This window comes from Tupaia chinensis, unplaced genomic scaffold (genome assembly GCF_000334495.1).
Source record: "Tupaia chinensis unplaced genomic scaffold, TupChi_1.0 Scaffold000374_1, whole genome shotgun sequence".
In the NCBI taxonomy this organism is placed as follows: Eukaryota; Metazoa; Chordata; class Mammalia; order Scandentia; family Tupaiidae; genus Tupaia; species Tupaia belangeri.
The window spans coordinates 1,389,682-1,400,525 of record NW_006159872.1 but is presented as its reverse complement, the minus strand read 5'-3'; the positions used below and the strand labels follow the sequence as shown (position 1 = coordinate 1,400,525).

Below are 10,844 nucleotides of genomic sequence, written 5' to 3'. Positions count from 1 at the left end.
GGCCGCCTTCTGCGGGCTCATAGGGAGTGTCGTACAGCTGCGGCGGCTTCCCCAGAAGGTCCTTGGAACTGCGCCTTCGGGCCGGCGTCTCCGACTTCACGCCGTTTTCCCCCGGCTCGCAGGGGCTATCGAGCAGCTGAAGGGCTTTCACCAGGGGATCTTTGGAACCGCGGCGTCTGATTTCTGAAAAACATGCACCGTGCACAAGGTCTAGGAAGAAAAAGTGCCGCCCGGCCTGGCCATTATCCAGTCGCCTTCACCTCTGTCTTCCGGTTAGGGTGGCAGGTAACTGCAAAATTGTTCCTTAAGGGGCTGACCGCCTCCCAGCTGTGCCTTGAAAGCAAAAGGCAGGGCCCCCCAACGTTTTCCCTCCCATCGCTGAGCCAGATAATGGACCGCTCCGAAGAGGAGAGTTTCTATCTGAGGACCGGCAGCCTCCAGTTAACCCCTTTCCATTCCGGGTCCTGAGGCCTTCTCCCACTCTAACTCACCTTCTTGTTGGGAAGCCCAGATCAAAGAATCCTAATAAAAAAATCACCTGAGTGTTTACAAAACGTTACCCCATATATGCTGAGAGAAGGTATTTATGTGCAGTAGTTGGGATTTTTTCCTGGGCAGTTTCAATATAGTGGAAAAGCCAGACAGAGTCACAAAAAATATGAAGGGATGTCCAAAAGGCTGTGGGAAAAATGGAATTAAAGTACAAGTTTATTTGGGGGCACACATTTTTGAAATTCATGCAGTCTTTATATAACACACCTTTTCCACGCACTTCATTTGAAGACCTTTCCCTCCCCATCCCCAGTGACTATGAGCTAAATGGAAGTAAAAAGGTGTTGGGGGGGGGGGAACCACAGTAACTCAACAGCTAACCTCTACTGACTGCTCACTGTGTGTGCGGGACCATTCTAAGTGTTCCAAGTGTGGTGTGATCACAACCACTCCATGAGATGGCCACTATTATTTTCCCGGTACAGTTGGAGCAAAGAGCTTAAGAAAACTGTCCAGGGGAACCAGCAGTTAGCGTAATGGCTATGTCGCTGGACTCCCACGTAGTCGACCGCGGTTCGCGTCCTGGACCTGGTGGTTTAAAACTCACGCCGGGCGCGTGTGTGTGCGTGCCCAAGATCCCGAGAGGAGAATGGAGAAGGGATTGAAATCACCCCTGGGGGGTGATTTCTCGCTTTCTGTCTCTATGCCTCTATGTCTCTGTCTGTCTGGCGAGTGCACACGCCTTATAGTGAAAATCTCTCCCGTCCCCCCGCCCCCCAAAAAAGAAAACTGTCCAGACCAGGGAGCCACAAAGCCTGGCTTCGAAAGCAGAAGTTGGGCGCTAGGAGCCATACATTCAGCCAGCACATTTGGGTTGGCTCCAAGTGGAAGAGAAAGGGAAGATGAGTTGACTTGGATAGAGGAGGGCATTTCCAGAGGAGGAAGCTGCATGAATGGAGATAGAAAGGTGGGAACTACGTGGTGTTTTTTTTTTTTTTTTTTTTTTACAGAGGTTTTTGCTATAGGGTGCGTGTGCTCGCCAGATAGACAGAGAGAGACAGAGAGACAAAAAGTGAGAAATCACCCCCCAGAGGGGATGACCACGCCGCAATCCCTTCTCCTCCATTCTCCTCTTGGGCATGCATGCACATGCACCCAGCATGAGTTTTAAGCCACTGGGTCCGGGACGCGAACCGTGGTCAACTACATGGGAGTCCAGCGACAGACATAGCCATTACGCTAACTGCTGGTCCCAAGGTGGGAACTACGTTTAAAAGACAAAAAGCCCAAGAGAAGCAAGGTCCTGGGAGAAGAGGCTGGGAGAGGAGGCAAGCCAGGCGCCGGAGTGCAGAAGTGGTGAGACCGAGGACACTAAGTTTAGATGGGTTCTGGACGCAATGCAGAACTATTACAATTTGTTCGCTGTTGTCACGTTTTTGTTTATTTTCCATAGCTCTATCAATAGGCGATGAAGGAAAACTGGCCGGACTGCAAGTCAAGAGCTTTGGGCAGCGGATACAGCTCTGACCTCAGACAACCCCAGTCACCTGGCCTGGCCTGGCGAGGTTAAGGGCAGGTATTTCAGCTCTCGCATTGTGATGTGGAGGTGTTTATTGACGGATTGATTTCTTCCATGAACAAGAGCGCTAGAGAGATAGTGCCCCAAACGGGTCCTGATGCCATGGTCCACTCCCAGCCTGTCAGAATCTTGGGGCTCTATTTTTTTAGAGAGATTTTTGCTATGAGGCGCATGTGCTTGTCAGAGAGACAAAAAGCAAGAAATCACCCCCCCGTGGGGGTGCAATTGCTTTCCTCCATTTTTCTCTCGGAATTTTGGGTGCATGCACACATGCCCACTGTGAGTTTTAAGCTGCCTGGCTCGGGACTGGAACCGCAGTCAACTACATGGGAGTCCTGCGACTTAACCATTAGGCCATCTGTTGGTCCCTCTTCCAATCTTTTAAAATCGAACTTGGGAACCTCGTTTGTAGAAGCCCTTCCTGCCCACCTTCTCTGATGCCCCATAAGGGTGACAGGGTGTGTCAGCCCACCCGCACCTTGCGCTTGTACTTCTCCCACTGCAAGGATTTTTTAGCTGATGAATCTGTTTCCAGTTTGGTGGAGACCATCGGGGCAGGGACCACCGTGTCTTGTTCATCTCTGTAGGAGACATGATTGTGCTAAACAGTGATTGGATGGATGAAGAGAAGGAAGAGGAGCAGGAGAACTTTGCCAGGCAGGTGAAAATGCCGATCTGGAGGGACGTGTCAAGAAGGTACTCAGGAAAGCGTCGTCGTGACTACTGAGAGACCGAGGACATACTGAAAAGGAAAGAGGGTCAAAGGCAGAACCTAGGGCTCCTAGTTAAGGGTGGCTGGAAGGAGTGCTAGCAAAGAGGCTGAGGAGTGGTGAGGGAGCAGGCAGATCAGGAGAAACAGGATGGGAAGACTTTCTATGGTAACTTAAAAAACAGGCATAGCGACCCTCTATGGAGAATGAATCAGTAAAACTTTTTTTTTTTTTTTTTATAGAGATTTTTGCTATAGGCACATGCACTCGCTGGAGAGATCGTGAGAGACAGAAAGCAAGAAATCATCCCCCAGGGTAATGGCCACGCCAATCCCTTCTCCATTTTCTTCTCAGAATCTTGGGCATACACGCACACTCCAGCGTGAGTTTTAGTTTGTTTTTAGGGGGGCTACAGGGCACGTGCATTTGCCAGAGAGAGAGAGAAAGTGAGAAATCACCCCCCAGGGGAGAAGGCCACGCAGGAATCCCTTCTCCTCCATTCTGCTCTCAGGATTTTGGGCATGGGCATACACCTGGTGGGATTCTCAAGCCACCGGGGCTGGGGATGCAAACTGTGCAACTGGTCACGTGGGGTCCAGCGCCTTAACCCCCATGTCACCCGCTGGCCCAGTAAAACATTTATAAGAAAAAGACTACTGAAGGAGAGTTATTAAAATCAAGACACTAAATTCAGAATGGCAAAATTGATTTATAGGGTGAAGGTAAATTCTGCTGGAGAAAGGGCCTCTGGGCCGCTGTCCCAATTCAATGTAGCAAAAACGCACTGGAATCACCCGGGGCAGCTCTAACAATATTCTGATTTAGTCCTTCCAGCCATGAGTGTGAGAGAGCCCACAACAGGGCCTTGACGCTGCAGTCCATCCCTCAGTAGGTCCCGACCTCGGGCACGTGCATGCACCTGAAGAATTCAGGGAGGTCTCCAGACACAGACCGAAAACTCCAGCCCTACAGAGTAGAGCCTTGCTCTTGCTGCTGCGCCACCACCCGGCCCCCACAGCATCTGACTTAACTGGACTGGAGCACAGCCTGGGAGTCAGCGTGTAAAAATCTCCCAGAAGCCTCTCATCTAACAAATACCTTCTACACTTGCTGGGTCCTCACAGTCCCCATCTCAGTGGCTGGTCCCATCCCAAGGAGGACGGTACTGCCTGTATCTGACACCACGTCAGGGACCCGGTGTGGCTCAGTGGTAAAACACAGCTCTCAGGGAGGCTGACCCACCTGGGCAGGTTCTGGAACGCTCCCTGAGTGTGCCGACACACACGTGCCCAGGATCCAAGGTGGGCTGGGGGTGCGTCATGGCATCAGGACCCTGTTGGAGGATATTCTCTCTCTTTTTAAAGATTTATTTGATTCTATTTATTATTATTAAATTTGCTATAGAGCATATGTGCTCACCAGAGAGAGACAGAGAGACAGAAAAAGAAGGAAAGCAAGAAAGCAAGCCACCAGGTCCCGGACTTGAACTGGGGTTGGCCATGTATGAGTCCAGCACTTAAACCACCATACCACCTGCTCTCTGTTTCTCTCTCTGGTTTGTGCAAGAAGTAAATAAATAAATCAAAATCTCCATATCACACCGTCAGAGCTGGAAGAACCTACCCCAGAACCTCCCCATCCAGGCCAGGCCAGGCGCCTGGGGTTGTCTGAGGTCAGAGCTCATCCCGTCCAAAGCTCTTGACTTGCAGTCAGGCCACTCTTTTCCTCACTGCCTATCCTAAATGGAACTATAGAAAACAATAAACAAAAACATATTTTGTTCTTGGCTCCATTAAGATAAGGCTGGAGTATTTTTAAAAAGAACTTTCAAAAAAAATTTTTTTTAATTTATTTAATTATTTAATTGTGACCAGAGAGGGACAGAGTGAAAGAGAGAGAAGGGGTGGGGAAAGGAAGAGAGTAAGACGCCAGGTCCGAGATTTAAAAAGAGCTTTTCTAAAGAACTAAGAAAAAGGAGTGGCTGGCAGGTGGTGTGGTGGTTCAGGTGCTAAACTCCGACAGGGTTGACCACAGTTCGAGACCCAGACCTGGTAGCTTACTTTCTCACTTTCCTTCTCTCTGCATCTCTCTGGTGAGTGCATGTGCACTACAGCAAACATAATAATCATAATAATAAATAAAATTAAATAAGTAATTTTTAAAAAATAAGAAAAAGGAAGCAAAAACCATAAAGGACAAGTTTAGAATTTTTAGGTTTCTAATCAAAACTCGTTTGTCCTTGGTTTAGACCATCTGTACTCTCTAGGGAAAGCCTTCCCCACGGTCCTTGTCTCAATTCTGCCCCAGCGGAACTAAAGGGCAGGAGCACGGCTCACAAGGACATTTCAATACATCTGTAGTAAAACGACATACAGGGCTGGCCCTACAGCCTAGTGGTTGCGGAAGCCAGATCTCACATGGAGGATCGCAGTTCAAATACTGGCCCCGGGCACTCCAAAAACACACTGGGCGCGTGTGCATGCCCAAAGTCCCAACAGGATGGAGAAATGGAGGAGGAGGGATGCCGGCATCACATGACCCACCGGGAGTTGATTTCTCCTCCTTGGTGAGCATGTGTGCCCTCTGGAAATTAGAAATAAACAAGCAAAAATAAAAGATGTACAGTGATTAGAACCCTAAGTTGGGGCAGGCAGGTGGCATGGTGGTTGCGGGCGCTGGACTCCCACATGGCTGACTGCGGTTCGAGTCCTGGTCCTGGAGGCTTGTTTTGTCACTTTCTCTCTCTCTCTCTCTGTCCCTCTCTGGCCAAATAAAAATAAATAAATAAATAAAAGTTAAATAAAATAATTCTTTAAAAAGAAAAAAGAACCTTGTGTTCTTCACCGCCGGTGTTTGAGTTCTTACTCTGCAACGAGGCCCTGGCATTCCTTCTCTTTTATCAAGTTATCAGAAAAGTCATTCCATATTTTTCTGTTTTTCTATGCAAAATGTGTCATGACTTTTCTGACTACTTAATATTTATTTAAAGTTTTTTTTTTCTCATGAGTCAGAGCCAGATACAGGGAGACAGCAACCCCAACAAGGTGCTGAGGCCACCACCCGTCCCCCGCCTTAGCCAGCCCCAGATCACAGGCTTGCATCTGTTGGGCACACTAAGGGGGGAGTCTCTGGATGTGAACCTGGAACCTTCTCATGTGGGTCAGCCTCGCAGAGCTTTGCTTTTTACTGTCATGCCACGGCAGGGCCCCTCCTTCTACTCTAGACAGTCTTGCACACTGAGCTCTGGGAGACCCACTGGAGAGCGCACAGCTGAGAATGTTCCTCCCTTGTCCTGTGCTAGGACTACACAAAACCTGGCAAGTATGCGGGTCTTCCGAAAGTTCACAGAAAATGTGTATTATGAAGAAACTACGCATGGATTTCAAAAACTTGCAGACCTGAATAAACTTGTTATTTAATTAATTAATTTATTTATTTATTGAGAGGTTTTTGCTATAGAGTGTGTGCACTTGCCAGAAAGACAGAGACAGACAGAGAGACAGAAAGTGAGAAATCACCCCCCAGGGGGGATGGTCACGCCGCAATCCCTTCTCTTCCATTCTCCTCTCAGGATCTTGGGCATGCACGCACACGCGCCCGGCGTGAGTTTAAGCCACCGGGTCTAGGACTTGAAATTTGGTCGACTATATGGGAGTCCAGCGATATAGCCATTATACCAACTGCTGGTCCCTAAACTTGTGTTTAATTCCATTTGCCACAAGCTTTTTAAAAATTATTTATTATTATTTCTAAATTTGTTGTGGGACATGTGTGCTCACGAGAGAGAGAGAGAGAGAGATGGAAAGTGAGAAAACAAGCCACCAGGTCCAGGACTCGAACCACAGTCAGCCATATGGAAGTCCAGTGCCTTAACCATTATGCCACCTTCACAAAACTTTTTGAAGTCCCCCTCACATTATCATCTTTGGAAATGTTTAATCAGAGGGGAAAAGGGCCTCCTCTTCTGCCCCTTCAAGAGGAGTAACCTTTCAGTCTGTTCCAACACCTGGCTGCCCCCAACCTGAGGCGCCACAGAAACAGAAACAATCATGGGGCTGCCGACCCTTCCTGCAGGGAGAATAGCCCCTGACGTGCAGAGCTGGCCGCCAGAGGAAACAAGCCTGAGAAGGAGGAAATGGCAAGAGGAAGCTACACCCTGGCTGCCGATAGAGGCCATTTACCACGGCAGACAACAGAACGCAGTGGACGGGCAGCAGATAAACACTCATGTGCAGCCGGGCCGAGACCAAGGGCTCGTCTGCACCACTGAAAACGGACGATGGGTCGGTGGGGATGTAACAGAGGCCGAATTTCCCCTTCTCGATCCCCAACCGTCACGGCACAAGGGATGCTCGTCACGTTGAAAACCACCACAGAAACCTAAAACGTTCTTTTATTCAATTAATCCACTGTAACTAGCAATCAATATCGCTCTGTGTTGTCCAGAATTCTCTTTGAAAATGGAATTCTTTTTTTTTTTTTTTGAAAATGGAATTCTTGGAATTCTCTATGGTGTGTCTAAATAGTGGCTGCATTTATTACATATACAGACTAGATGTTTCATATCCAGCACTCATGCCTCGTAACACAGTGACAGACTTGTCACCCCATTTCCACAGGTGAATAAACGGAGTCCATGACCATGTGGGAATGTGGGGAAGCATTTATTACTGACTCCAGAGCCCAGGCTTTCTCTACTATACTTCATGCTCAAAAGAGTCAATTTAAGAGGACCAGCAGGTGGCATGGTGGTTAAGGTGCTGAACATTCCCATGTGGTCAACCATGGTTCAAGTCCTGGACCTGGTGGCTTGCTTTCTCACTTTCTCTCTCTCTCTCTCTGTGTCTCTCTGGTCAAAATAAAATAAGTAAATGAATAAATAAAATTAAAAATAATTTTTAAAAAAGAGTCATGTAAAATGTTACTGACCAGTGAATCTTTCCCCCAGATCAATTTCTTGTTTGAGAAACACTAAATTTAGGGTCTCACAAGGCTATTTTCCTCTTCGAATCAGAAACAGGGCTGTTGGGACCAGCAGTTAGCGTAATGGCTATGTCGCTGGACTGCCATGTAGTCAACCGCAGTTCGCGTCCCGGACCTGGTGGCTTAAAACTCAAGCCGGGTGCGTGTGCGTGCGTGCCCAAGATCCCGAGAGGAGAATGGAGGAGAATGGACTGCGGCGTGGCCATCCCCCCTGGGGGGTGATTTCTCGCTTTCTGTCTCTCTGTCTCTGTCTGTCTGGTGAGCGCACGCGCCCTATAGTGAAAACCTCTCCCAAAAAAAAGAAAAAAGAAACAGGGCTGTTAGGCAACTCTTTTCCTCACATCTTTTAGCAGTGCTCAAACTTTTGATTTATTCTTACTTCACTATTTGCTTATTGGATAAATCTAAATATCTGAACAAAAGCAGGTATATTTCAGAAATCCTGAAATTTAACAAAGAAAGTAGAGACAGTCTTCACCTGTATTTTTTCCCATAATAGTTTTTCTACTGAAGACATGAATAGTGAGGTTGTCCTTTAGTTTGGACTATTTAAGCAAACCAACAAAAACACCTGGAGGCAGGGCCAGCAGGTGGTGTGGTGGTTAAGGTGCTGGATTCCCAAATAGCCAACTCCACAGTTTGAGTCCTGGATTCGGAGGATTGCATATCACACAGGGTACCTGTGCATGTATGTCCCAAATCCTCAGAGAATGGAGAAGGGATTACAGTGTAACTATCCTCCCCGGGGGGTGATTTCTCATCTCCCCTCTGTCTCTCTCTGGTGAACGTACATGCCCTATGGCAAAAACCTAAGAAGAAAAACCACTTGGAGGTTAAAAATAAAATTTTACAAACAATCTTTCATAAGATCTCAATAGCTAAACCAAAGCCTGCCAAATGACCAATATCTTCACTTTTCAGTTGTGTACTTTGGACAAGTTCTTTAATCCTTCTGAACCTAGATTTTCTCAACTGTATGACAGAAACCCACTTTGCAGGATTACCATTGGTCTTTGTGAAGTAATTTGGCCACTTGGATGGCCAACATGTAGCTGTGGATCTTCAAAAAGTTCACCGAAAATGATTATGAAAAAATTACACACGGATTTCACATATTTTTGTACTGAAATAAACTTGTCATTTAATTCCATTTTCTCACAAATTTGAGAGTTTTTTTTTTTTTTGCTATAGGACACATGTGCTTGCCAGAGACATAAAATGAGAAATCACTCCCCAGGGGGATGGCCACACCGCAATCCCTTCTCCTCCATTTTCCTCTCGGGATTTTGGTCACGCACGCACGCACATGTGCCCAGTGTGAGTTTTAAGCTGCTGGGTCCAGGACTTAAACCACAGACTACGTGGGAGTCCAGTGATGTAACCATTATACCATCTGCTGGTCCCCCTACAAATTTTTTGTAGTCCTCTAATATAATGCCAACTACAGAAAATATTCTCATTGTAGCTGGTGGTTGTTTTAGAGAACTTAAAAAAAAAATTAGGAAGATGGTATATATGCTCTCCAGAGAGAGAGAAAAAGAGAAAGACAATGTATTCCCCCAAATGGGCTGGAGTCTTGCCATAATCCTTTTCCTCCATTTCTCTGTCCCTTCAGGATTTGGGGCATGTGTGCACATGCCGCTGGTGTTTTTTTCAAGCTGCCAAGGCTAGGATTTGAAGTGTGAGTCAGCCATGAAGGATCTGGCTCCCAATGTACGATGCTTAACCACTGTACTCCAAGGTCAGCCCTGTCTTAGGGAACTTCTAAAACACACCCAATGGTAAAATTTCAATATGGTGGCTAAAACTCATTCTATAGTATGTGGAATATTTCTGCTAATTATTTAGCTAAAATGCTCCTGTTAACTTAGCAGAAAAACAACAGACATTCACACCGATATTACTTTGTACTCACAGACCTATCTTCTTTCCATGAATAATTCTTTGGATAAATTTTAGTGTGAATTTATTAATAAATTCTTAACTTTTAAAAGTTAAGAGTAGGGCCAGCAGATGGTGTAGTGGTTATGTTGCTGGACTCCTACATGGCAGACTGCGGTTTGAGTCCTGGAACCAGTGGCTTGAAAATCATGCCGGGCGCATGGAGTGGACGTGCCCAAGATCCCGAGAGAAGAATGGAGGAGAAAAGATTGTGGCATGGTCATTCCCTCTGGGGAGTGATTTCTCACTTTCCCTCTCACTGTCTCTGGCTGTTTCTCTCTCTAGTGAGCACACATGCCCTAAGGCAAAAGCTCTAAAAGAAAATAAATAAAAGTTAAGAGCAAAGTTTGGGGGTATCCAGGGAGCTGGGGTCCTACAGTAATTAGGCTATAGAAAGCCGATGAATGGGGCCAGCAGACATAGCAGTGGTTGAGGTGTTGGACTCCCACGTGGCCAACTCCAGTGTGAGTCCCGGATCCAGAAGCTTGAAAATCACTCCAAGTACATGTGTATGATTCCCAAAATCCTAGGAGAAGGGCGGAGAAGGGATTGTGGCCTGGCCATCACCCCTGGGGGGTGATTTCTCACTTTTTCTGTCTGTCTCTGTCTCTTCAGTGAGTACATGCACCCTATAGCAAAAAAAAACTCTTTTACAATAAGAAACCAATGAACTTCTTTTAGCTTCTGTTTCTTCCTCTGTCCTGATGCAGATCCCTATATCATGGCACTTACTGTCCTGATGCAGATCCCTATATCATGGCACCTAATCATACTTTTCAGTGATTTAATTTCTTTACTGCTGCGAGGTCTGTTTCCTTCGTAGGTTGTGAGTACAAGGGCAGAGATCATGTGGGTCTCGTTTCCTGTATGTCCAGAGTCTGGTATAGGTACTCGCCAGCCAGAGAGACAGACAGCAAGAAATCTACCCCCGGGGGGATGGCCATGCCACAGTCCCTTCTCCATTCTCCTCTTGGGATTTTGGGCTCTTTTATTTTTATTTCTATTTTAATTAACTAATTAATTAGTTTTATTTAGAGAAAGAGAGATATTTTGCTACAGGGTGCGTGTGCTTGCCAGAGAGACAGAGACAGAAAGAGAGAAATCACCGCCCAGGGGGTATGGCTAAGCGCGAAACACCT

At 46.8% G+C, this 10,844-nt stretch overlaps 1 protein-coding gene across 1 annotated transcript in view; it reads right to left on the bottom strand.

The window, feature by feature from the left end:
* The window catches only part of SHE (Src homology 2 domain containing E), a gene marked incomplete at its 5' end in the record, with an annotated part of 29,042 nt that overhangs the window by 9,613 nt on the left and 8,585 nt on the right, over positions 1-10,844 (bottom strand). The window contains 1 exon segment of the mRNA XM_014589728.2: positions 7-183. Within this exon segment, the coding sequence (XP_014445214.1) occupies positions 7-183 (177 nt within the window).